Source organism: Salarias fasciatus, chromosome 15 (genome assembly GCF_902148845.1).
Source record: "Salarias fasciatus chromosome 15, fSalaFa1.1, whole genome shotgun sequence".
Classification (NCBI taxonomy): domain Eukaryota; kingdom Metazoa; phylum Chordata; class Actinopteri; order Blenniiformes; family Blenniidae; genus Salarias; species Salarias fasciatus.
In genome coordinates, this window is record NC_043759.1 from 2,075,771 (window position 1) to 2,102,378 (window position 26,608).

At 47.1% G+C, this 26,608-nt stretch overlaps 3 protein-coding genes and 1 long non-coding RNA gene across 10 annotated transcripts; 3 read left to right on the forward strand and 1 right to left on the reverse strand.

The window, feature by feature from the left end:
* The first annotated feature begins 39 nt into the window (after positions 1–39).
* LOC115402451 (proline-rich nuclear receptor coactivator 1-like) lies at positions 40–3,778 on the forward strand. Its single transcript, XM_030111021.1, has 2 exons — positions 40–700; positions 1,391–3,778. The coding sequence occupies exons 1-2, from the start codon at positions 395–397 to the stop codon at positions 1,727–1,729; spliced, it is 645 nt and encodes a 214-aa protein (XP_029966881.1). The 5' UTR covers positions 40–394; the 3' UTR covers positions 1,730–3,778.
* On the reverse strand, positions 1,710–25,965 carry LOC115402478 (uncharacterized). Its single transcript, XR_003933127.1, has 3 exons — positions 25,761–25,965; positions 25,127–25,443; positions 1,710–4,539 (listed from the first exon to the last, which is right to left on the reverse strand). It is a non-coding gene; the product is annotated as an uncharacterized LOC115402478 (long non-coding RNA).
* On the forward strand, positions 4,420–9,011 carry LOC115402447 (uncharacterized). The gene is made up of 8 exons (XM_030111014.1): positions 4,420–4,489; positions 4,836–5,096; positions 6,198–6,452; positions 6,627–6,665; positions 7,213–7,302; positions 7,391–7,419; positions 7,495–7,539; positions 8,214–9,011. Exons 1-8 carry the CDS (start codon positions 4,435–4,437, stop codon positions 8,265–8,267), a joined length of 828 nt encoding a protein of 275 aa, XP_029966874.1. The 5' UTR covers positions 4,420–4,434; the 3' UTR covers positions 8,268–9,011.
* Positions 10,240–18,529, forward strand: LOC115402440 (uncharacterized). 7 transcript variants are annotated; one of them, XM_030110999.1, is made up of 10 exons: positions 10,244–10,497; positions 10,886–11,209; positions 11,300–11,569; positions 11,737–11,820; positions 12,083–12,166; positions 12,384–12,440; positions 14,885–14,977; positions 15,203–15,231; positions 15,639–15,707; positions 17,976–18,529. In XM_030110999.1, exons 1-10 carry the CDS (start codon positions 10,461–10,463, stop codon positions 18,087–18,089), a joined length of 1,161 nt encoding a protein of 386 aa, XP_029966859.1. In that variant the 5' UTR covers positions 10,244–10,460; the 3' UTR covers positions 18,090–18,529. The 7 variants fall into 7 exon arrangements, with proteins under 7 accessions (XP_029966861.1, XP_029966864.1, XP_029966862.1 ...); XM_030110997.1 differs by having other exon boundaries at positions 10,246–10,497; positions 10,883–11,209; XM_030111001.1 differs by lacking the exon at positions 11,737–11,820 and having other exon boundaries at positions 10,240–10,497; positions 10,883–11,209.
* Positions 25,966–26,608: the final 643 nt, after the last annotated feature.

Sequence of the window (26,608 nt, forward strand, 5' to 3'; positions counted from 1 at the left end):
AAATATTACTCATTGAAAGTAACGCGAGTACTTGTAAGGCGTTACTTCCGCCCGGAGAGGTTGGTCCTTCAGACTCGGAAGTCGGATTGTGTCTCTCTTCACTCGGATTTCAGCTCCGCGGCTTCTCACATTCTATTCATCTGAACAGTCGGACCCAGTTGAAAGGTACCGGGAATAAGCGCACCGCGATTTTACAGAAGAAAAACCACTTCGTGAGACAAATCTCCTTGTTTGTTGCGTCTTAGCTCGTCGTTAACTTCCGGTGTTAGCTCGTTGCTAACTTGCGCTGTTATCCCCGTGCTGTTTATTAGCTCGTTGCTAGCCTGTGCTAACTGCTAACGCGGAGCTAGCGGAGGACTCCCCGGTCTGTTGATGTTTCCGCCGTTTCACCGACATGTTGCACGGATCCCCGACCCGCGGCCGTGAGCCGCACATCGGCAACCTGGAGAACAACAACCCGGTCTCCTCCTCCGGAGATGGGGACTCTGTGCCCGCGAAGGCGAAGCTGCGGAAAGCGGGCCGGAAGCTGCGGACCGCGGCCCCGCTGCAGCACCACCACAAAGCCCCGAAGGGCGGCCCGGGCCTCCGCCTATCAGACCACAACAACAACACCGTGAGCCCGGGCAGCGGCGCCCAGCTGCCCGCCGGGACGGCCGCCCTGCCCGGCCCGCAGCATCTGAAGCCCGGGGCCAGGAAGAAGGTAAGGGCCGGCGTTTCGCCAAAGAATCCATCACACCTATGGCTGAAATATGAGAATAATGATTAATTATTTATTTACCACGAGAGGACACAGTGTTCATGCATGTAGATTAACCGTAAACTGTTTATTTGTGTTGCTTTATTTATTTCACGCATTCAACCGAGTGCATATAATAAAGAAAAAAATCCATCAAAGCTGTATTTATAAAGTACTTTAAATACAATTATAGCAGAACCAACGTGATGTACATTAATGGTCATAGAGAAAGATAATTAAATATAAACAACAAAATAACAATGACAGATAAAAACAGGAGCAGAGTCTCAGTTTGGGTTTAAAGCCAATGAATTAAAATGTGTTTTAAGATTACTTTTAAAAATGGACAGTGAAGGGAACTATTGTTAAGCAGAGTGATTGGTGGAATCTCTAAGCTCCGCCTCCTCCGGCTCCCAGCTGTTTATCTGCTCTTTCATTGCAGATTACTTATTGAAAATGAAGCCCATACATTTGTGAGTTTATTATTATTATTCAGTGTTATGGTTTATTTAGTATTTTCTTCTTGTTTTTGAATTAGGGGGAGCAACCTTCATTAATGGCTCAGCACTCTGCTGTGCCGATATCGTGATGTATCACAGTAGTCTGCATTTTGAGTGTTCCAGGTGGATTAATCGAGGTTTTTCTGTGTTGCAGTTGAAATCTAAAGGAAAGCGGCCGGAGCCGGGAGGTCAAACTGTTCACCCCTCGCCAAGACACAAGCAGACCGCCGCCCGGAAAGACAGACCCAAACCAAACCCGCCGCCGAAGAAAGATGATCCGCCCCCGGAGCCCAAGAGGCCGCTGCAGGCCTCCGACAACGTGGAGCCCGCCGATGGCGAGAAGCCTTACGCCGGCGCCAAGTTCAGCGAGCCGCCGTCGCCCAGCGTGCTGCCCAAACCGCCCAGCCACTGGGTGGGCGAGGACGAGCCGCAGCGCCGCCAGCAGATGAGCGTCCACCTCAAGTCGCTGCTGAAGGTCCAGGAAGTGTGCTGACCCGCCGGACGGCGGCGGCGGCGGTGGCTTCCCGGGTCGCCGTCCAGCTCACCGCTGGTCGGGCCAGACGCCATGTTTGAGCTGTGACTTTTAAAGAGGACAGATTCTGATCCAGACATCTATTTTAACTGAGATTCTAGTTTTGTTACGGAGGATTTTTTCAACATAAACAAAAAAAAAAGAAGAGAAAGAATAAGAATCCTGTAAACTGAAGCACTTTGTTCCAGATATTTCTGGTTCGCACTGGGAACAGGAAACAGTCGCCAAGCGAGACCACCAGAACCTGTACGGGGTGCCAAGACCTCTGAGGGACGCTGGGTGTCACTGAAACAGAAGAAGACAGTTTGCAGAACTGAAAGCAAGATTTTGGGACTTTATGGTTGAAAGTGGGCGTGGCCACCAATCGAATGTTTTTGGTGAATTGGGAATTCGTCGTTTTTGTTGTTTTTAAATGGTTGCTGAAAGACGCCCTTGAAAAAAACAATGAAGTTGTGGCCTCCGTGGCGTCCGATCCTGAGGAGGGGTAGCAGCTACAATCATGATGATGCCTCCGCCGTGCCTCAGCGCGGGCACGACGCGGCGCTTCTTATGTTTACAGCACTTGGTGTGGTCTCCTCATGAATTAGTCTGAGTTTCGGTCCTGGAACTGTGCCGAGGGATCCAGGATGGCGAACCAGGCTAACGCCGCCGACGAGGCTACCGCTGACAGGCAGCTGCCACACAACGCCAGTCACCTTTCTTTCTTTCTTTTTTTTTCTTTTTTCTTTTTATAGTTGAGGAACCTATCGGCAGCTTCTCACAGGTAGATGTGAGCCCAATCAGATGCAGGGAGCGGCGCTTCTGAAGCCCGCCACTTCCTGTTAGTCCAAATTCATTCTGACCGAATTCGACAAATCTCCTCTGCATTAGTCTGACATTCGTGTTAGCTTCAATGCTAACTCCCAAACCAGAATCTCGAATCTGGGGGCTCCAAATGAAAAATGCTTCACACTCCGTCAGTGTTTTTTTTTTTTGGTTTTGTTTTGTTTTAACTGATGTGACCAAACTCAATATTTAGAAGCTAATGTTAGCTTCAGTGCTAACTCCAGTTCAGAGCACGTTCCACTTCTCGAGTGTGAAGACACCTGAAGACTTCCTGCAGAAGAACCATTGCAATCAGTTGTCATGTTCTTCTTCTTAGGTTTTTAATGGACAAGAAAAAACAAATCCAGCTAATGACAGGAAGCTGTGATAAACAATGAGGAAAGATGTGATTTCTTCTGTCAGAAGAACCATTTTCCCAAGAAAGAAAGCCAAAATGAGAAGATTGCATTTCCAAGAATCAGGTTTGAAAGTGTTTTCTGTCTGTAATTGATTTGTTTGCACGATTTCAGGACATTTTGATTAAAACTAGCTAACTGGTGATGCCAACGAGCTCAAAAACCAGCTAGCCAGCGATGCTACGAGGCTCAAAACCAACTAACCAGCAATGGTAATGAGCTCAAAACTAGCTAACCAGCAGCACTAATGAGCGTAAAGCTAGCTAGCCAGCGATGCTAATGAGATTAATTCAGTGTTACTGTTTTGGTGTTTTGTTTTCTCGTTTTGCCTCCAGTGTGTAAAATACTTTTCCATGAGTCATTCCCAGTTTACGGAGGTTTCAACAGAACAGCTGAATCTTTTTCATTGTTGGTTTTAACTTTATCTCCTGTTCACTGCCTGTTCACTGAATTTGTGTGGAAATCTTGGTGTTTTCCGGACCCGTCAAGACGTTTCGGCAGCTGTTCTCATTGGGAAACGCTCACGTTAGCAACAGGAAACAGCTCGAAAATGTTTGTTTTTTCTTTATCTGAATGTAAGTGGTGTTTTAAGTTGGTTCTCTTGTTGAATTGAATGTTTCATGTTCACTCCTCCCAGCGTTGGCTTCTTTTGCACGTTTTGTTTCTGAAGTCAGCGGATGGTTGTTTTTTTTTTTCTTTCTTTCTCCTAATCAATTTCAAGTTTTGTTCCAGTCACCACAGTTTGCTCAGAATCTCGTGCTGCAGCCTGGAAGTTGTTTGGATTAGAATTTCAATAAATGACGTATTTTTCGCCCCACTGAGTTTCTGCCTGTGTGATCATTTGTCTGTTCCAGATGTGGAGCGATTTAAAAAAAATGGAAAAAAAAAAAAAAAAAATCAGCACCTAGAAGACCTGTGTGGCTCGTTTTTCCTTTTTTCCCATACAGTCCTGGTCCATACTCTCCTGGTCCTGGTAGCATTAGAGTTCTGTGGTTTAATTCCAAATACCAACAGCAGCACCAACCAGAGGATCAACATGAAAACTCCATCACTGTTTCTATAGTTTCCATGGAAACGGACATCCTTTTCAGAATGTTGAAGTATAAATGTGAATCATTTCTGAAACGAAAACCATTTAAAATCTTAAACAGATGCATCATATTCGTATTTAATGAATGAATGCATTTGCTTTAACATCCATTTTATCAACTCCTGAGAAGAAAAACCTGAAATCAGAGTTTCTCTGCCAACTCTCCTGTTCAAACGTGAAGAAAAACAGTTAAAAAAACAACAAACTCATCCATTAGAGGAACTTCACCACCTTTCCGGTGTTGTAGTCAGTTGGGTTTGTCTTGATTTCACCACAGGAAGTGATGTTTTCATCAGATCTCCTGGAATCTGATCATTTTCTGAGCGAGGAGACAGACCAAGGGCGAGCGAGGGAGAATGTCTGCCTTCCGGATCTTTCTCTTCTTCTTCACGGTGCTGCTGTGTCTCTCAGGTGAGAATCTTTCCTCGCTTCAGTCGAGTCGTCTCGGGAGCCGCTGACACCTGAAAATGGCATTTTTGTGTTTTCGTTTTAAAAAAAGTTTTGTTACATTTTGAAAACGATGCAGTTTTCGTGAGAAGGGACGGGTACTGAGTCCTGATACCAAGCGAGTTGCCGTTGATAACACATTTGTAGATGATGATAAAAACATATTTAAAATTACTGTTTTTGGATACTTTTCTTAAAAGTTAAGTAGAAAAATAAAGTACTGCTAACACTTGATTTCAGCTGAGATGTATTGATGATTGGCCAGTTCGTGTGGTATTTCCTTCTTGTGTGTTGTTGTTCCCGTCCACAGCTGTGGAAGCACAGTATCAGTCCGTGGTGGTCCGAGACGCGGACGACGTGGTCCTGAAGTGTGGGGAGAATCCATCCGGCTGCCGAGAGGCCGTCTGGACGGTGAACGGGTCGTCGGACGCCGTGGCGAACTCGGAGAGACGGAGCGTCACGCCTGGCTGCTCGCTGCTCATAAAGGACGTGACGACTCAGGACGTCGGCGTCTACACCTGCAGTTCTCCAAAGCAGAACTGGACTCGGATCTCTCTGTCCGTCGTCAGCAGTGAGTCCGCTCGGCGTTCAGAGTTAAACGGCTAACGGCTAACGGCTAAATCATCAAGTTATTTTCAGAAGCTTCGTTACAGCAACACCGAACTGCGAGCATGAACAACTATTAACTGTGATTAAATTATAAAGGAACTACAGTTAGTTAAACGTGAGTGAGCTGCTGTCTGTCTCTGTAAGGCTAGCTTAAGCATTAGCATAAGCTTCATTGTTAACAGTTACTATTACAGTAAACTCCTGTATACTATGTTTCAAGCTTATCTTTGAAGGGATACTTCAACATTTTGGCAAATTGGCCCATTTAGCGCAATTCCTTAGTCATTTCGAACAGCATACTTACTTTTTTGTGAGGGCGAGCTGTTGTTTGTTCAGAGGTGAGTCGGGGAAGGTTTTCGGGACGGACACAATGGAAGTGGATGGTATTTTTGGTTCCCCTCGTCAAACTCATCAAATACAAAATCCAACAACCCCAAAACACTTTGGTGGACATGTTATAATCCGCACATTCACTACGCTGTGGAACATTAATGCAAAATTACAAGATTGAGTTGTTTATGCGAAGATTGCTAAGACGGGACTATTTACTAAACATGGCGTCTGGGCGTAGTGATTTACAAGAAAAAGTAGTTCCCAGTATTTGCTTCAGTGCCGTAACGCTACAATATTATTTGCTGGTGTTCCACAGCGTAGTGAATGTGCGGATTATAACGTGTCCACCAAAGTGTTTTGGGGTTGTTGGATTTTGTATTTGATGAGTTTGACGAGGAGGAACAAAAATACCATCCACTTCCATTGTGTCCGTCCTGAAAACCTTCCCCGACTCGCCTCTGAATAAACAACAGCTCGCCCTCACAAAAACAGTAAGTATGCTGTTCGAAATGACTAAGGAATTGTGCTAAATCGGCTAATTTTCCAATATGTTGAAGTATCCCTTTAACCTCAAACAAACAATCCCAGACATGCTGTCTCCATCACTCCTGCTCATGAACACTTAGCATTAGCATTAGCTTCAATTTGAGCGGTTACTATGATACTAAACTCCAGTTTATGGGATACTGTGTGGAGTCACCCTGACAGCGTCCTGTCCCCGTCTCCCCAGTGGTGGAGTGTAAGAGCCACCGCTTCGTGACCGTGGAGTGCTCGGTGGCCGGACAGCTCTCGTACAAGGTGGAGTGGCAGGGGTTCGAACGCGAGGAGGGTGTGGACACCTCACAGGCCGTCCACTTCGCCAGCGTGTCCTTCTCCACCGCCCACCCCGTCCACGCCGCCAAGGCGTACGAGTACTGGAGGTGTCACGTCGTTGACAACGTCACCGCGGAGCAGCACGTCTTCACCTACAACCCCAAGTACCCCGGTCAGCTAGTCGATAGACACAAGAAGACCTTATTAGAACAATGATGGAACATCTGCAAATGGATTAGCTCTGGTTTCATTGCACTTTATGAAAGTCAAACATATCTGTGGAAGAACATCATCACGACAGAAGCAGAAAACTTTGCTCTCATGTAAACGTTTTCTCATTTCACAGAGAAGACAACAACAACCATAGCATCAACAACAAACGAAGGTGAGACGAAAGACAGATGTTCTCATGTGCGTTTGATTCCTATAAGGTTGTGGTGCAGTAACTTTGTTGTTACAGTTTGTTCACTTAGAAACTGATTCAAGCCCACAACTGTTGACTGCAGCCATGGTGCAGCGTTTAGCAAAAAGATGCATTTTCTCCCGTTTCCACGGCGACAGAGCATTTTCAGAAACGTCCATGTTGGAAGCGGCTTTCAAAATGTTGCGTTTTCAAGTGGCTCCGATCACTGTTCTCATGAAAACCAACGACCAAAACATTGTGGAAGTTCTACGTTTTGACTTGAAAACATTGTCATGGAAACGGGTCCTCACAGCGGAGGGGAGTGCTCTGTTCGGCTATTGGTTTGTCATTTTATTGACTTTCAATCTCGGTACTTTAACTCCCTAAACAACAAAAAGGCTCTTCACTGTAGCGAGAGGAGAATTCCCTGCTGGTGCTGGTTCTTCCTCTGGAGATCACCGCTCTGTTGTTTTCTCCTGGGTGACCACCTGATGACCTGATGACCTGATGACCTGATGACCCGGATCAGATCGTACGTTGGACTGGGTCATGGTGGTTCTGCGTGTGGCCGAACTCCTGCTGCTCGTCTTCATCAACGTTCTGCTCTTCAGGTCTCGAGGTGAGAAAGAGCCAGACTAAGAACCAGAAGCAGTGATGAACTCCGCCGGTTCGTTCACAGCTGACATGTCGTGTTCTTTATCCGTCAGAGAAGAAGAAGCCGTCGCCTGACCAGACGGTGAGTGGCACGCCACGGTGAAGAGTCATCGAATTGTTTCTTTCAGTGATGGACTCAAAGTTCTGATCTGTGCAGGTTCAGACCGCACCGGCTGTAGGTTTCACCCAAGCAGCCAATCAGGTAACAGACAGATGGTTAGAGACACAGCGGCACCACTTTGTTACCGAGTATTGATATGTGTACTGACGCTTAGCTTCATACCCATACCGAGTACCGAGATGAGGACAAAGACTCACGAGTCATGATGACCTCTTGAGTTTAAGTGGAATCAATTTTTTGTGTGTGTGTGTGTGTGTGTGTGTGTGTGTGTATGTGAAAAATATGTGAGGCAGCACAAATTTACCTTGTTTAAGTTTTTACATTAAAAGTGTCACATTGATTTAAATTAACAAAGAAAAAAAATACACCATTTTAAAACAAATGGTGACCATCAGAGAGAAAGATTAATGTGTCATTTGTGATTTGAGCTGTTTGTCATCAGTGAAACAGTGAGTTTCAAAGCTGTGCAGACAGATGATAAAAGTTAAGGAACCGAGCAGTGAACCTTGAGGAACGCCGCTGGCCAGTGGAGGAAGGGCAGGAAATGACCTCCATACTCTGTTCCCTGATCCTAACTCAGGATTTGAACCAGATGGAGGCACTGTCTGGGATTCAAATTATGGATAATAATCAGTCTCAGTACACACAAACATGACTTTCCAGTTTGTTTGTTTTTTTTGTTTGTTTCTGTTTTTTTCAAATGAATTAAACATTTCAGGTCTTGATTTTTCCTGCCTTGTTCTGTTTCCTGACAGGTGTTTCTTAACGGAGACAGACAGGAAGTCCCTGTTAACTATGAAAATGTGTGAGATGCTCTGACCTGGAGCAGCCCGTCGTCTTTCATGCTGAACAAAAAACCAAACTTCACTTTAAAGGCTTTAGTTTATTTGCTGATCTGGTGAAAGAATTCTTGTTGATCCTTTGTTTACTGTTACTTCCTGGTTAGCTGTGGAGAAAACGACGGCTCTTCACTGGAGTGAGCTGTTTCTGCTGGAAGTTTCACTCAAAAAAAAACAAGATTTGAGTGTTCAGAGCCGCTCCACAGATACAGGGAGCAGCGATTAGCAAAGTAAATCAGCCTCATCTCTCCTTTTATTGATTTCGTTTTGGGTGTCTGTTTACACAACAACGGTGCTCAAAGAAAATGCTTCAAAAATGCTGCAACTCTGTCACTATGGAAATGGAGAAAACACAATTTGTCCAAAAGTCGACGTATTTTCCAACAGCTGTGTTTCCAGTGACTCCGAGCATCATTGTCATTTAAAAACGGTTCTCATTGGTCAACATTTTAAAGACAATGTCTGAAATGCTGAAAACGATGTCGATTTCATTTTGTGCCTCTGGTTGTGGTTTTCCTGCGTCCACAGAGACAGAGTATTTTCAAAAAGTCGTGTTTTCCCCATTAACATAGTAATGGCATCTTAGTGTTTTCGACAAGTTGCGTTTTTCTTCATGCAGGATTACTATTGCAACAACACATCATCAGCAGGGTAAAACGAACCTGTCTCACGACGGTCTAAACCAGCTCACGTTCCCTATCAGTGGTTGAACAATCCAACGCTTGGTGAATTCTGCTTCACAATGACAGGAAGAGTCGACATCCAAGGATCAAAAAGCGGCGTCGCTATGAACGCCTGGCCGCCACGAGCCAGTTCTCCCTGTGGGAACTTTTCTGACACCTCCTGCTTAAAACCCAAAAAGTCAGAAGGATGGTGACATTTCAAAACTGCTTCGTCTCCCTGGAAACAGACAAAACACAACCAGCGGTCCAACATGAAAACAACACAGTTTTCAGCAGCCCTTCTGTTTCCATGGAAACATATATCTCTTTCAAAATGTTGCCATGTAAGCGTGAAAATTTTCTGAAATGAAAACTCACAAAAAGGGTTTTTACTTGAAGCGTTGTCATGCAAACGGAGTCTTGTGTTGGTACGACAACAAAGTGACAGATCGCAGCTTTTCTGGAGATATGAAGAGGAGATATTCTCTTGAAAGCGTTTCGTGACTCCTGTGAAGAAAAGTTATTTCTAAAAACTTAACCAGAGATTGCGAATATCAAGGTTTTGGTGTCCACAGAAAATCTTTTTTTTTCAGTTTTTTTTTTTCATTATTCTATAATCTAAATGTTGCATGCTGTTATTTGAAACATCTCACAACTTGGGTTTAGTGTTCTCCTGACCACCTCTACTTCAGGAGTTGAAGTTTAGTTTCAGGACTCTCGTGAACATTTACACAGGTGAAATAGTTAAATGTGTTGACAGAAATGTTGCCGGTTGTTGTTTTGTGTCTCTTGACTGTGATCATTGTTTGGTTTTGCTTCTTTTATTTAACACAGAACTGAGCTGTTAAAATGAATCTGGGAATAAAAACTGATTCAGAGGAAGTGCTCTTTATTGGTCTTTTATTGCAAAATTGTACCGACACTTCTCAGCCAGGGACTCATTACAGTGTTCTACTGAAGTCCCTGAATGAAGCAACAGTTTGATATTTGATCATTAATATACTCTGGGAGCTAAATTCCATCCATCTGTCCAACCATCCTTCATCCATCCATCCATCCATCCATCCATCCGTCCATCCATCATTCCTTCGCCCTGTCCAGCACTCTACCAGTGTAAATCCTCTGGGTTTGCCTCTGCTCACGGTCCTGATCATTTGGTTTGTAGACTCTGTTTCGGGCCCTGACTCTCTTCCTGGTTGTGATTGAGGATACTTCTGCCTTTAACTTGCAGTAAACCTCTGTAACACTCGTCTGTCTGTGTTTGGGTTCACCTCGGGCTGTGACCGGGTCGTGCAGATTTCATCATCTCATCCACAAGTTCCTCCTTTTTAACAGCTGCTTAAACGTTTTTCACACTGATAACGAAGTGAACGCTGATAAGAGGCTAAATATGACTCAAGTGAAGATGAAGAAATTACGTCAGTGAACTGCAGGAAGTTGAAGAGATCATCTTAAAACCAGAGCGAGAACACGACTGGAGTGAGACACCAGACCTGTGGAAATGTTTCTACTTTACCTCTTTGTGCTTCAGTCTGCAGGTAAGCACTCAGATTATTGGAAAATATCTCTAAACACCACTTTAGTTTTCACTTCTGATGTATTTCATGACACCAACATGTTTTTTTTTTATTCAATCTGCTCAGTTTCAGTCAGAAAACTTCAACACTCAGTTTTGTAGAAGTAACTGAGAATCAGTCCTCCACTAGTTATTAGTTACTTCTTCCAAAAAGGGAGTTATTTTACACACTGGAATAAATGAAAAGCTATGAAATTTTTGATAAAGTATGTCTTAAGTTGTAGTTGATTATAGTTGAACATTAGAATACAGAGAAGTGAGTTTAATTTGTTTCACAGGATAAGTGACTGAAATGACTGTTTGTCTTAAAATGTTGATTTTATATGAGTTTTCTTCTTCTTCCTCAGCTGTGGCTGCAGTTGTTCAGAGGGCAGGAGAGGACGTCACTCTGACTTGTCAGCATGAGCTGGAGGGTCAGCGGGACTGTAATGGGACAACGTGGAGCTATACTCCTGGAAGAATTTCCCTAGTAGCGCTGGTTGAACTTGGGAAGCTAAAAGAGATCAATGAAACAGAACCAGACAGACTGAGAGTTACAGCTGATTGTTCTCTGATGATAAAGAAAGTCACAGTTCAGGATGTTGGTCGTTATGTCTGTTATCAATACAAATCAGACGGATCATTGGGACACATTCAAGTCAACTGGTCTGACATGTTTCTGTCTGTAGCAACCAGTGAGTATGTATAAGCTTTTTGAACATTCACTATCGCTGTGATCACATAAAAAAAGGTAATTTGTCTCATTTGTGTTGTTTTTCTTTCAGTCGTGACTGAACATGAAGTCGATGACGAGGAGACACTGAAATGCTTCGTGACGTCTTCAGATAAAAGCAGTAAACAGGAAGTGAAGTGGAAAATCAAAGATCAAGATATTGATGACGATAACAGTCAGATAAAGACAGAAAAGAATGAAAGTTCTGCCACTGTGACTCTTAAAAAGTCACATTATCTTCACCCACAATCACACTTCCTGAGCTGTGAAGTGACTGACAGCAGAACAGGAGAAAAGCTTCGTTTCAGTCCTCGACCCTCAGGTGAGCCCAGTCAGAAACAGAGACTCCAATCAGCAAAAACACAAATAAGTTACTTGAAAGATTTTGATTATAATTAAGATTTCATTCAAAAAAATAGAATTGAAACTATTCAATTGTGCATTTCTTTTGTTTTGTGTGTGTTTTTTTTTTTGTTTTTTTTTGTCCAGGAGACACAAACTCAACAGTAAAACCAGAAACCTTCTCAAAGTCGACCACAACTGGAACCAGTGGAGCTTCAGCAGATCCACAAGGTAACGTAACGACTCCATTCACTGTCAGGTAAATGTGCCGTGTTGTATTTTTGGTCTGCCCACAAACACACTTCTTGAGCCAGGAGTGACTGACAGGAGAACAGCTCGACCCTCAGGGGAGCCCAGTCAGAAACAGAGACTCAAATCATTAAAAACACAAATAAGTTATTTGAAAAATTTTGATTATGAGTAAGGTTTCATTAAAAAATAGAATTAATTCTGTTGAATTGTGGATTTTTTTTGTTTTGTGTTTTTTGTCCAGGAGACACAAAACCAACAGTAAAACCAGAAACCTTCACAAAGTCGACCACAACTGGAACCAGTGGAGCTTCAGCAGATCCACAAGGTTGGTGTGTGAGTTACATGTGCTGTGTTGTGTTGTTGGTCTGAACAGAAACACACTTCCTGAGCTGTGAAGTGACTGACAGGAGAACAGCTCGGCCCTCAGCTGAGCCGAGTCAAAAACAAAGACTCCAATCAACAGAAGGAGAGTTTCTTTCATGGATTTATGAGTTCAAAGAAGACATGACGAAAAGGTTTTTTTTTTTTTTTTTGTGGTCCAGCTGAATCAACACGACAACCAGAGCAGACAACAGCAGCCTCCGGTGGAGATTCACAAGGTCACGACTCCACCCCTCTGCTGTGTTGTGTTTTTGGTCTTGGTAGAAACATCCAAACCTGCGTCTTGTTTGGTGGCTCATTAAGGCTGTCAGTCCTGGTGTGACGTTCGTGAACGAGTCGGCCGTTTGAGCGTTTCTTTGAAGTGAATGAAGGGAACCGGTTCTCAGCTGTGTGTGTTATCCACACTTCCTTCACGTGTCTCCTGTGTGTCTGATAAGTCTGAGCTGTCAGCGCTGCCTTTGTTTGAATGACTAACAACATCACCAAGTCTCAGTTTTTCACGGCACACTCCAGTCACCTGAAGGTCAGGACACTGGAGCAGAGCCGGTGTTTTGGAACGACTGGATCCCCTGTTAAAGGGCAACTCCGGTTTTTTGACATCTGGACCTTATTTATAGGTGTGTGCATGCTCATATACTCACTCAGACAAACATCGTGCAGCTCGGAGTCCTTCAGAAGTTATTTAGATCCAACCGATGTAGCCGCACTTAGCGGGGGCCACGGCAATGGAGCTTCAGCGCGGGACATAATCTCTGCAAAGTCGCTCATTTCGGCTGTATTTTTTTCTCCATCGGCGCTGGGTTGCCTTTCGGTCGGAAGGGGGGCCTCCGGCGGTGTCCCGCGGCCTGGCTTGGAGCGCGCATCCGCCGGGCTGCGGAGATCTGGATTCTCTCGCTGAGGAGAGAGCTCCGGCTGCAGCGCGGCGGGCCGTCGCGCGTCCTGCGGCTGGCGTGGAGCGCGCATCCGCCGGGGAGCGGAGATACGCTTCCTCCCGGCGAGGGGAGACATCCAGCGGCCGCGCACGAGCCGTGCGTCTTCGCCGGTGTCCGGAGCCTCCGTGGAGCAGCTGAGGGCCGTTTTCCAACTCGGCCCCTGGAAGTCAGACGCCGGGGCGCCGTGACAGCCGAGGCCGACTCAAAGTGCCTCTCTGCTGGGGAGAGGAGCGCCGCAATGTTCCCATCCGAGCTAATTGTGGCTAAGTTAGAGAAAACTGTCAGCTCTTCAGCTGACCCACCTGAAGACGGTAGACGAGCTGACTTTATGATAACACTGGCGATGGATGAAGAAATACAGCCGAAATGAGCGACTTTGCAGAGATTATGTCCCGCACTGAAGCTCCATTGCCATGGCCCCCGCTAAGTGCGGCTACATCGGTTGGATCTAAATCACTTCTGAAGGACTCTGAGCTGCACCATGTTTGTCTGAGTGAGTATATGAGCATGACACACCTAGAAATAAGGTCCAGGTGTCAAAAAACCGGAGTTGCCCTTTAACTGGTGACTGAGACTTTCTTTTGCATCCTTTGCTGCCGGAAGATATGAAAAACCTGCTTAAAAATCAGATTGTGTCGGACCTTTTATGAGCCTGGGTTTAATATCTGCTGCTACTAGTAGCAGATGTAGCAGCAGCAAGAAATGACAACAGATGCTGGTCACCAGTTAACAAGGAAACCACTTGATCTGAAACACCATATTGACCACTTTATCAAAAAGATTTTACCAATGCAACAAACGCGCACGCACGCACACACACACATACACACACAACAGGATTTCAATGCATTTCCCTGAGGACGACAAGCAACGTAAAGCCCAAAGCAACATTTGTCTGACAAACATCTTTTCAAATCCGGGTCACCAAACAACCGTAAAAGTCAGCACCTCACTGTGACAGAGTCAGATGTCAGAAAATAACGGACTGACTTAACCATTAAAGGAGCTATCCGGGATTCTGCACAATTCTGAGCCCTGACTTCAGTTTGAAATGTTGGCTCCGCCCCCGAGCTCTCTGACTGGTTCCTCACATTGAGAAAACCCTCCCACTCCCCCTCCGCTCTGCTCCCACTCAGCGTGCACAGCGTGCGCTACATGCACATCCCGTACGCGTGCACAATCCTCCAGAGGAAACACAGCAGAAGCCACTTCGACTCTTTTTTGTTCAAAATAAATGGCCACTTCGTCTCAGGTAAAGCATATTTACCATGTCACTACATGTTCAATACAGAAAGTAGCTGCAAAAATGAATTTGTGATGTTGGCTCCGCCCCCCCCCTGCTGCTGCTGCCAGTGGAGCAGAGAGGTCGTCACGCTAAATCCTCAGGCAGCGCTTTGTGGGGCCAGATATCCAAAACACGCTGATCAGTGTGTGATTTTATTTCACAGAAATATAGCATGGACTTTGTAGTACATGTTGTAAAAAGTATTTTTCTCGTCCTGGTTAAATTAAAATCGCGGATAGAGCCTTCAATGAGGGTGACGTCTCCGTCAGTCCGTCTGATCGAGATCCCGTGACGTTCATCAAGGAATCCGTCTGTTGAACGACTCTTTGTAAGGAACTTCTCCTCACCAACCGGCTCCCTTCAAAGAGCCATCAGTCCCATCTCTGGTCATCACATTGAAAAGAGATCTTCCTGAAGGTTCCACTGGTTTTTATTGTCTTTCCAGGCTCGTGGTGGTGGTTGTACTTGGTTGTTGCTCTGGGTCTGATTGTACTCCTGATCACAGCTGTGGTGATCATCAGATGGAAAAGAACCAAAGGTGAGAACTACAAGAAAACCTGATGGAAACCAGTTGTAGAGCAGTTTAAATGATGTCTGAACAGGATCTTAACCAGAGACAGAGAGAGCAAATTTGACTTAAAATGAGTTTCAACCATCACTAAACTGGCTTTTGTGCAAATTAGCTGTAATCCAGGTAGAAATCAGAGAGATTTAATCTCAACAATGACCACAAATGTTAAAGTCATCTTCTTTGTCTTTTCAGGAAAGAAGACAGTGGTGGATGAAAACACGGTGAGTTCTGCAATAAAAAATATCTCTCCAATAACATCTGAAGATCAGTGAGCAGGACTGAGGAATCAGGTGGAAGTCTGGTGAATATCTTAATTTCAAACATTCATGGGACTAAAATTGATAGAGAACATCATCTGGAGTATTATTGTCTGTCCTGACTGATCAAAGTTGAACAATAAAGACGTTGTTTTTTTTTTTTACTTGAAAAAGTAAATGTAGGTTTGTAGACGATGGTTTTTCTCTGCTCTCCAAAGTGCATGATGACGACAGACTCTCCAGTGAGCGACAGTGAACCAAAATAAAAAGGAGAAGTTGAGCTGACGTTCTCACATTGCTTTAGCAGATTGTGGCAGTGAATCAGTTTGATGTCAAACTGATCCAAACGCTGCTCTGGTGTTTCTGTGCAGGCCGACGCTGAGGATGGGATTTCCTACGCTACAATCTCATACAGCAAGAAGACCAGCAGTGACGTCCGGGTAAAGTCTCTGATGGTGTTTTCTCATCCAGGAATCTCAGAAAGAAACAAACAAAAAAAAAAAAACGACCAAGATTGTAAGAAGTTCAGACCAAGTCATGACCAGAACCAGAATGAACTGAAGACCAAGGGAAGTCCAAGATGTTAGAACTTTTGGTCCAGAATGAGATGGAGACTATTTCTTATTGAGACTGAACTGGAACCAAACTGATATGTCACAAGACTTTAAAGAATTGAGAACAACTCACAACTGAGATTTAATGAACAGAGATCAGGACAAGAAGACCAGTTTTGAGGTTGAATTCAAGACAAGACAAAGATCAGCCTTTACAGGAGACTGAGACATAATTAAGATTTTTGAAGTCAAAACTACAACGTAGACCAGGTTGATTTGGGACCAAGACTAAACCAAGACTTTTCAAGATATTGAGGGATTTGGCAACAACTAATGACAAACATCAGAACTGATAAAACCAAGACAAGACCAAGACTTGAGAGGTTGAAATGATGTGAAGAACAGATTATAAATGAGACCAGGACCAGACCAGGAATTCAGAAGTTGAGGCCAAACCTGATCAAGGAGAGACTGCATTGATACCAACAACAAGTCACTGCCAAGTCATGATGAAGACTGGTTCAAAACCAAGACCTGACTGGGACTTCAGAGGTTGAGAAGTGGCTGTAAGACCAGTACAAGTTCAGAATAAAGTCCTGGTCATTATCTGATCATATTAGGAGCAAAGAAGACATTTTTATGTGTTCAAATCAAGATCCAGATCAGACGAGAAATCAAGACTAAACCAAGACCTTAGGACTTAGCTTAAACCCTGACCAAGAGAAAACTGTTTTCTCAGGCACTACCAGATAGAGACCAGATCAAACCTCTGACAGGTCCAGGTCTAGAGAGGATCCAAATGAGATTGAATCAGGATCGAGTTTAGATTAGACTCAGGTCAAGATGAGTGGTATCAGGACTAAGACAGAACCAAGACCAAGACTTTCGAAGGTTGAGAGAAACTCCTGAAGAAGTTCAGAAAAACCAGAATGATGCCAAGACAGTGAAGGTTAAGATCTGGTCCAGATGAAGACCAGATGTACGAATCCTGAAAGAAATCCAACACTTTTTTGGTGCGTTCACACCGGACGCGTTGCAAGCGTCAGGGGCGTCACTGACGCCTCAAAGTTGACGCGTGTAAAGTGTGGAATTCGACGCATGTTCAAATTACACACGACGCTTGCAAAGCTCGTGACGCGCGGCAGCTCACTGGCGGGAGTGGGAGGAGCTTGTGTCCTGTCTTCATGTTGACAATGGCGGGATCAGTGCAGAAATCACTAAACTCTTCAAATGTATAACTTTATCGATTTTTTTTTAAAATTAGGCGACAAAGTGGTCGTTTAGAGCCCGAGTGTGTCGTTTGTTTGTCTGAATACGAACTGTTTATGATTTTGTTCGGACGAATTCGGCGAAATGTGAGCCAGCCGCAGTGAGCGGCTCCAGCAGGAGGAGTCAGAGAAGCAGAGAAGCAGAGCACACAGGAACCTTGGACCCGCCACGGGGCCCCCCGCCCGGCACGGCGCCCAGCGCTGTTCCCCCAACCCAGCAGCCCAGCCTCCAGGCTCGGTCGGGCTTTGGCGGCGGGCGACGCGGATCACACCGTCGGCCGCCCCCGCCTCTCCGACCGGCTCCCCGGCGACCCGCAGCAGGACCGAGACGCGCGGTCTCACCCAGCGGTCCTACAAAGCGGGCCCGCTCCGGGCGTCGCACTGAGTCGGTCCCGGGGGTCCGACGGTGGGCCCCCGGGCCCCCCGGTGTGACACACCACGCCAGCGGCGGGCCGCCGGCGAGCCTCTGCCTCTCCCGGGCCCAGTTTGACGAGGTTCTGGCCCGCGTCAGCGCTCAGAATGCTCGTCTGTGATTGGATGACGCGCGCATTGACGCTTCCAAAGTTCAATTTTCCCAACTTCAGGCGTTGACGCCTGCAACGCGTGGCGCGCGTGACGCGCGTCGCCAATGCTCGAAACGCTCGGAAAGCGACGCTCGAAAAGCGCCTGATGCACGTTAGGTGCGTTGAAGCTCGTCCACCATAGACTTTGAATGTAAAAGCGACGCCCGTGACGCTTGCAACGCGTCCGGTGTGAACGCACCATTAGAAGTTGAGCTTCAAAGCTTCAGAGCAACAAAGATCTGAGCTGAGAGATGGTAGAATGATCCTCATGGTGAGTCCGTGTGAAGCTCTGATCAGTATGTGGTACGTCTTCTCTCTCCCAGGCTCAAGGTGGAGATGGAGAGACGGTGACCTACAGCACTGTGAGAGCTTCTTCTTCTCCTGCAGCAGCCTCCGCTGAGCCCAGCAACCTCTACTCCACCATCAAATTCAAATGAGTGACGAGAAGCAGTGTGAGGACAGTTCTTCCTCAGACTGATAAATATCCTCCAGCTCAGTTTGGGAAGCAGTGACACATCGATCCAGATAGTTTTATCATTTACATTTCAGCTCAACTCCTGAGAAAAAAACAGATGGAATCTGAAGGGAAAATGTTTCAGTTTGGAGGCTGACATGCTTCATGTTTGAAACAGTGAATTCACACAGATTCTTCGGATTCCTGTGGTCCCTGGATGGTTTCTTGATATTTCGTGTCTGTTTCCCTCTTTGTGTTTCCTCTTCCTGCTGTTTCATGCCCTGTCACTTCTTTCCTGCTTTCCTCTTTTGTCTCAGTGTGTGTTGTTGCTTTGTGATTGTGTTACTTAGTGTAAATATTAGGGCTGGGCGCGTTCACACATTGCTTCCTATACGCCGACAAATATTGTCATCAGGCATTAATGCCCCCCCCCCCCCCCCCCCCCCCCCCCACACACACACACACACACACACACACACACACACACACACACACACACACACACCAGGGGCGGCTCGCCACTAGAGGGCGCCAGGGCGTCACTCACCACTCGCCTCATTATCACTCATACTCAAAAAAAAAAAAAAAAAATTAAATAATAAATGAAAAATATTATGGAGTTAATGTTTATCTATTTTTCTATGAGAATAATAAAAATTATATCGGGAATGATGATGAATTAGGCTGTTTCATTCATCCATGTTGTGTGATTAGTGACGTACGTCCGGTTTCCGCTCTGGGGAGCAAAAATCTTTGGCCAGAGACTCTCGTTGAAAGTTGGACATGCGCAGCAGCTCCTCTTCAATACAAGAGACAGGGCGATTTGGGGGCGCACATTTCATGGCTCACAGCTGAATACAAAGGGATTATTTTCGTACCACCACCCTCCCGCCATGGGAGGCGCTGACATGTCGCTGACAGACAGATCAAGGCACTGAAGATGGAAATGATAAATTGGAGACGCAGATTCCCTGATTACTCTCTGTGGAGAACACAGAGGCAGTGTATCTCAGCTGGCCAAGAAACGCCGCACACTGGATCCAGTTGATCTTCAGAGAGTAGCTACAGAGGTAAGATAAATAGTGTAAATGGTGTACACACAATGTTTTTAATACTGCTATATTGTCAGACACACATCTTGATATAGGCCCTCCAGAAAAAAAGTCTACTTTTATAGAAGTGCTATGTTAATTTGCATTGTTGACATAAAATTAACACATTTAAATCATAAAATAGTTTATCATCACTGAGAAATTTGCTTCTCTGAAGGACAGAAGGGCACAATTTATGTACAAAAAGTAGTAATACAAAAGTATTGTTGCTTTTTGCACTTGTAATTTATGCAAATATAATGGTTTAATTCTTAAGTAAATGTTTGCTTGCTTTTTTATCTTGGTTGTTTAGGGTTGTTTTGTGGCCATAAATTAGGTTTGTTTGAATGAAATTCTGTGACTACAATTTTCCTTCTGACTTTGCATCTGTCTTAAATTTAATTCAAAATGTTTAAAAAACTCCTAAATTCATTAAAATCGATAGAAACCCTGTTTCTGGCATATGCCTATTTTAGAGTTATCGCCCCCCCTGGAGAAAACTGCACCAGCCGCCACTGCCACACACACGTTCGGCTCCAGCTGAGCGTCAAAAAAGCATACACAGCTGCGGCGATTTCTTCACAAAAAGCACTGGAATGTTCCCTTCGCGCATGCGTAGTTCGAGTATGTATACCAACAAACGTAACTCGTGACTCCCCGGGTAACACCGGTACCGTATAAATACCGGTTCCCTGGCCCAGATTTGGCTCGTACGGAATCCTTTGGCGAACTACGAGGATTCCGAGTTACAGAGTGCTCTGGCGTCCCTCCGGGATTCATAGAACCGTAGTTACATACGTAACTCTCGTTCTATTTCATTCCTACTGACCGCCAGAGGTGTTGCTGAAAGCACTGGAATGACGAATGCCAACTCAGTCACGAGGAAGTCAGGCACCCACCTATTGAGACGCCTCTGCTGGGTCCAGCAGCACTCGGAGCGGATGTGGAGGCACAACATCCAGTCTGTAAAACCTGGAGAAGGTGCCAGGATGCAGTAGCACACAGTTCCTCCAGGGGCACCCCCTTCAGGGCGGCCTAAGATGTAGACACCGCCCTGGTAGAGTGGCAGTGCACCCCCTGGAGCACAGGCCGGCCCGCGGCCTGATAAGCGTGACATATCGTGTCTACCACCCAGTGGGACAGTCGCTCCTTGGACAACGCACAGCCGTTATGACAGCCACCGTAGCAGACAAACAACTTGTCTGACGCCCGCACGTCCGCCGTAGCTGCTATATAGCATCGCAGGGCCCTGACTGGGCAGAGGAGTTCCGACCGGCCCCCCGGGTCGTCCGACGGGGGATCATATCGAGCAAGCCAAATGGGTTGGCCGGCTCGCTGTGACAACACCTTAGGTAGGAAGGTGGCATTTGGCCAAAGTGTGACACCTGCCCCATCCGGGTGCCAACGGAGGCACGTTGGGTGGATAGACAGCGCGTGCAGCTCCCCTACACGCTTCGCTGTAGCAATGGCCAGCAGAAACGCCGTCTTACGGGACACCCACTGCAGCTCCGCCTTCGCCAAAGGCTCAAAGGGAGGCAGGCACAGTCCAGCACTAGATGTAACTCCCAGGCTGGTGCCCGTGGGACTCTAGGGGGCTGAAGCTGCAAGGCCCCCTGGAGGAAGGCCGACACCAGAGTGTGGCCCCCAACCGTGCCGCCTGCGACAGGCGCATGGGCAGCAGAAATCGCTGCTACATACACCCGCAGGGTGGACGGGGAGCGGCCCCTGTCCAAGAGGGATTGCAGAAAGTCCAGAACCACCGGAACCGGGAAAAGCACTGAGTCCGCCCCGCAGCCGTTGCACCACTGCGCAAATAACCACCACCTGCTGGCATACAGCAACCGGGTATATGGTGCCCTAGCATTGAGAATGGCGCGCCGGACCGGCCCCGAACACCTGCTCAACAGCGGCTCGGCCCCCTCAGAAGCCAAGCACAAAGGCAGAGACGGTGAGGGCAGGGATGCCAGATCCAGCCGCTGTGCTGGGACAGCAGATCCCTCCTGCAGGGAAGGCGCCACGGGCCGCTGCGGGACAGCCTGTGGAGCAGGGGGAACCAAGTCCATCCCGGCCAGAAGGGGGCCACCAGGAGCAGCGTGTGTCCCTCCCGCAGCACCGTCCCGGGCAGACCCCCAACCTCGCCAGACCGCACCCCATCCCGTGAGACTGGCATCCGAGGTGACGGTCTCGTGGTGGGCAGGGGCTGCGCCCAGCGGAATGCCCCATGACAGCCAAGCCCTGTCTCTCCACGGGGCCAGGGCGACAAGACACCGCCACGACACCCTGAGCCTCCGGTGGCAATGCCACCGGGCGTCCAGGTGGAAGCCGTTCAACCACCTCTGCAGGGGGCACAACAACAGCAGGCCCAGAGGGACAACTGTCGTAAGGGAAGTGAGCTTCCCCAGCAGCCAAAGAAGGGTGCCATAACGCACGACGACACCCTTCCGGAACAGGCCAAGGAGGCCGAGAACATTGTCCACCCTGCGAGAGGACAGCCAAGCCCGTATGACCGTAGCGTCCAGAGTCACCCCAAGGAAGTCTATCCTCTGGACAGGAACCAGGCAGGACTTCAGGCGGTTGACCCTGAGGCCCAACCGCTCCACGTGGGCAAGAAATGTGGCAGTGGACAGGGCCACCTGCGCCCACGATGGTGCACAATTTAGCCAGTCATCTATATACGGTAGCATTGTCATACCCTGCGCCTGTAAGGGGTACAGGGCCGCCTTCACAACCCGGGTAAAGACCCACAGCGAGAGGGAAAGCCCGAAGGGAAGCACCCGAAACTGCCAGTGGCGGCCCCTGAAGGCAAACCGAAGGAACCGTGCTGAGGCACAATGGGGACAGGCATCTTGGAGATCGACTGACGTGAACCAGTCCCCCTGAGAGACGGACCGCAGGACCTCCTTCAGCGTCAACATGCGAGACGGCAGAGCCCGTAAGCAGCGGTTGAGGTGTCTCAGATCTAATATGGGGTGACAACCCCAAGTCTTCTAGGGCACAAGGAAATTCGGTGAATAGAAACCCCCTGGGTCACCAGGGGGTCCACAGCCTCGATTGCCCCTTTGGCCAGGAGGGAGGCCAGCTCCTGGTCCAAAGCCTGCGCCGGGTCCCTGATGAAGGTCATGGTGACCTGGTGAAAGGTGGGGGACCGGCGTCAGAACTGCAGCCTGGGTCAGGACGGACACTACCCAGGGATCTGCGGCCGTGGCTGCCCAGAGGCGAAGCTGCTGATGAGAAAAAGTTCCGACGACCAGCCTCCGGGCATCAGTCCCTGGTCCTCCAGCTCCAAGGGGCGCCGGAGGGGCGACCACTGGGGAACGCACGCTGGGTGCGCCGAGACGCCTGTCCAGGGGGTGGGGGTGGGGGGACGAAAGGCCCCCGGCCCTGCGACACCCCTTCCGGGGCGTAGTCCGCAGCGGGGTGGGGTCCCGGAGGCGGACAAAAATGGGAACAGCCGGAAGGACCCCCTGAAGCCCCGCGGGGGGCACAGTCCCTACTGATGCCGACCAACTGTCACTGGGTGTTACGAGCCCGGGCCGACCTTTCCAACACCTCCACGGCGGCTGAACCAAAGAGCTGCCCGGGCTCCACCGCCAACCCCCGGAGAGCCCGACGAGAGGCCTCTGACAAGGGGGATTGCGCCAGCTACACCTGGCGTCGTGCCAAAATAAGCAACGACATCATCCGTCCCAGGTCCCGCGTGATGAGGGCAAAGGCCTGCAGCACCACATCAGAGAAGCCAACGGCGGCAGCGTCCGCGACGCCTCCCTGCAGAGAGGCCGAGAGTGCCAGCATGAGGTGAGCCAGGGAATTCCCCATCCGCCCAGCACACGCATCAGCGTTGTAGACCCTTGTAAGGAGGTCGTCTGTGATCCGGCACTCAGGACGGGGGCACCGCGCCTCAGGCCGGAGGGACTCCTCCGCCGACACGATGGGAGCCGCCATGGCCGGCTCAACATCGGGCATCTGCTCCAAACCGGCCGCCGCCACTTCGTGCATGGCCGCCAAGGCCCGACCATCTGCAGACACTCTGGAGGGGGTGGTGCTATCCCTCCAGCAGGAGTGCAGCTCCCTCAGGAAGTCCTCAAAGGGAGGTACCACGAACGCAGAGGGAGGGCACCTGTGTCTAAAGACCGCTGTGGCTGAGCAGCAGGCAGCGGCGCCGGCGAGGAGGACTCCTGGCCTACCCCGGCCGCTGCAGACACCTGTGCCAGACGAGCAGTTTGCTGAGCATAACGCATGAAGCTGCAGTTCATATAGGGGTGGTCCGATAGTGCCTCCCCGAGGTGAACAGGGCCAAGGTACCGTGGACAGAAGTCGTGACCATCATCCGCCTGCAGGAGGGCCCCACAGGCCACACAACGGTGGGAGCTGTCCATCACCAGGGACTCGGCTAGTCCTCCACCCGAGGCCACGCCACAAGACGGTGGGTTGTGGGAAGAGGGTGTACGCCACCAGCACAACCCACCGCGACACCAGGCATGAAGCACACAAACCCCCAGCCAGAGGGGGGAACAGCCACCAGATGGCCCCGCCCGGCCTTGCTGCGACGCAGCTCGAGCATAAGCAGCGGGTCAAAAAACAACAGTGCAGCAGCCGAGGAAAGGGGGCATACACCGCTAGCAGGGACCGCGGCGTAGATGGAAGAGGTTGGCACGGTTACAGCCTTTGGAGGGCTTCCGCAGCTCCAACCAACAGGGTCACAAGGCTCCCAGCAACCGAGCAAAAGTATGCCGAAAAAAGGCACGTCCCAACTCTTCAAGCCTCGAACTAACTATATTTGTTGATATATTTTTTTTTTTACACCTTTGAAATTTGTTTACTAGGGCTGCACAATAAGTAAAATTTTAATCGCGATTTCGATTTTGCCTTCTCATGATCATAAAAATAATGAAAAGAATGTCACATATGTAGCAGGAATGCATATAAACTGAGTATTCATGTTTCTCTTAGTAATATTATTTTCATATATTATTTTACTCCTGTATGTGTTTCTATTTATTTTCTGAATTTAATTTCAGATTTAATTAATGTAAAGGGACTATGTACATCAGCACTGATCAGAATGGAAAACACGCTTAGTACCAGATTATAGCTCACTTCTAATTTATTTCTGGTTGTTTTTTTTTAATTTATTATTTTACAGATATATATGTATATATATATATATATGAAGTTGAGTTTTAGTGGTTCAATAAACACTTTTTTGAAATCAATGAATGATTGTGTATGTTACTCATAATTTCAATTTTAATCAAAATAATTAGGGCCCAACCGATATGGCACCAGAGCGCCACAGCAAACAAAACATGATGGACGCTACTTTGAAAAGTGACTGTGTGAAGCCATCAGGTTGTAGCTCCATCTACAAAGACACCCAGAGAATGGAAAAACTTGTGAATGGAGAGAGCAGACTCTGTCAGGACGGATGAGAAGGTCTGCCGACAGAAGTGATGAGAAGGAGCAGATTGTGCTGGAAAAGCTCCCCCAGGATGTGTGGATCAGTGCGCATGCTCCAAAGCAGATATGTGAAGAATGGAGGAGCCCCTCCGCTGAGAAAACAGCAGTGAGGACGATGGATGTAAATGGAGTCAGAGCTCCCTCTGGTGGACAAAAGGTGCAAGGACATCGTTCTGCACAACTCAGACACTTCTACATCTATACTGTTTTATGAGAAATTAAGAATATAACGGCATTGAATTGGCAAAATCCCAGCCGATGATGATTATTTTGAAAAGGGCTAATACAATCTGATATAATTGGCTGGCCGATGAATTGGTCGGGCCCTAAAAATAATCGTGATTATTATTTTTTCCATAATTGTACAGCCCTACTATTTACGCTTCATTTCAAATAGAAATCTTTTCTGTACTCTCCCTTAGTATTAAGATTATGCATAGTTACGGCATCGTGTCAAAAGATGAAATCATACCTGCTTCAGTGACATCTGCCTTCTCAGTCCAGTTGGTCTTGAGCTTCGGGAGGAAGATGGCAGCAGCTATCAGCTCTGGATCCTCCATCATCGGACCAAACCGTTTTGAGACACCATCCTGAATGGCTCTGACGAGTGGCAGGCATATCTTGGAGGAGGTTTCCAGACTGCTGAGCTTTGCTTTTAGTTGGTAGCTCAGCGGCAGGAGCCACACCATGTGCGTGTGGGTTTCAGACTGCAGGATGTTCAAAGCCTTTACCAAAGGTGTCATCACATCACGGTACTCTCTCAGGAAAGAAATTTCTGCAGGACTCAACCTGTAAGAAATCAGGGCAAATGAATACAATTTTAGTCTGGAAATGTACTCTGTTAATTGAAAAACAAATCAATAACAGCTTCGGGCACTTTCTTTAAAATTACAATATGTCACATTACATTTAGCAGGTATTTTTTTTGTCCAAAGCTACTTACAAGAGAGGACATGATAGCATACTATATGCATACAGAGTACATATTGGCAAAGCAGGGTAGTGCATTCAAGTGCTTAGGAGCAGGGTTTAGTACATATATGAGCATAGGGCGTCAGAGGTTAGAGCTTAAAATGTGCATTAAAAATGGGAGTTTAACAACTCACATTTTCACTCTGAACTCCTCGCAGACATTTCTGATTGCCTCCTCCCCTTCTATGATGCCTTCTATGATTCGGAGAATCCAGTTGTGGGCCGTCAGGGCCTGCAAAGCCTTCTCTGCTGGCCTAAAAAGTATCTGAATTACAGACTGATGTAAATTATATTTTGTCCATAAATAATTAATAAATGATTCCAAACGGTATGTTCTGGTTCCTTTCATAGTTTTCCCGTGGCTGCGCTGCTTCCAGACATGTTTTTTTCATATTAAATCATTTAACCAATCAGATTTCAGGCATCATCTGTTGCTAGGGTCAAAGAAATCTGCCCGAGGCCTTCACTGTCCGTTCCTGATGGCGCAGTGAAGTAAAGTGAAGCGTCACACAGACAGCTGCTTCAACCAATCAGATTTCGAGTTGGCGACTCAGCGCCTTCTAGCTTCTAACAACAGCAGATCCAGACCCTCTGATTTACATTCACCAAGAGATACAGTAGGGGGCGGTATGCACCTAAGTTGTTGGTCGCCTACCTCAAGGCAAGCTGGACTTTCAGCCCTGGCTTTATGGAACTGAAACGCACGGATAATCTATATGACAGAGCAGTTGAACTCTTTTTTTTTTTTTTTTTAATTTTTTTTTTTTATACTTTATTTTTATCCAAAAAAGCAATAACAAAAAATCAGAAGTTTAAACAATAATACAGGATTAGAAGTTTAAACAATAATACAAATACTCATGATAATCAAGATGTAGAACAGTAGTGAAAACAATAACAAGTGAGAATAAGAGCATAACTTTGTACAAGCAGTGGAATAAAACAGAAATTAAGAACAAAGCAGGTTATCATCTCTGGTTGT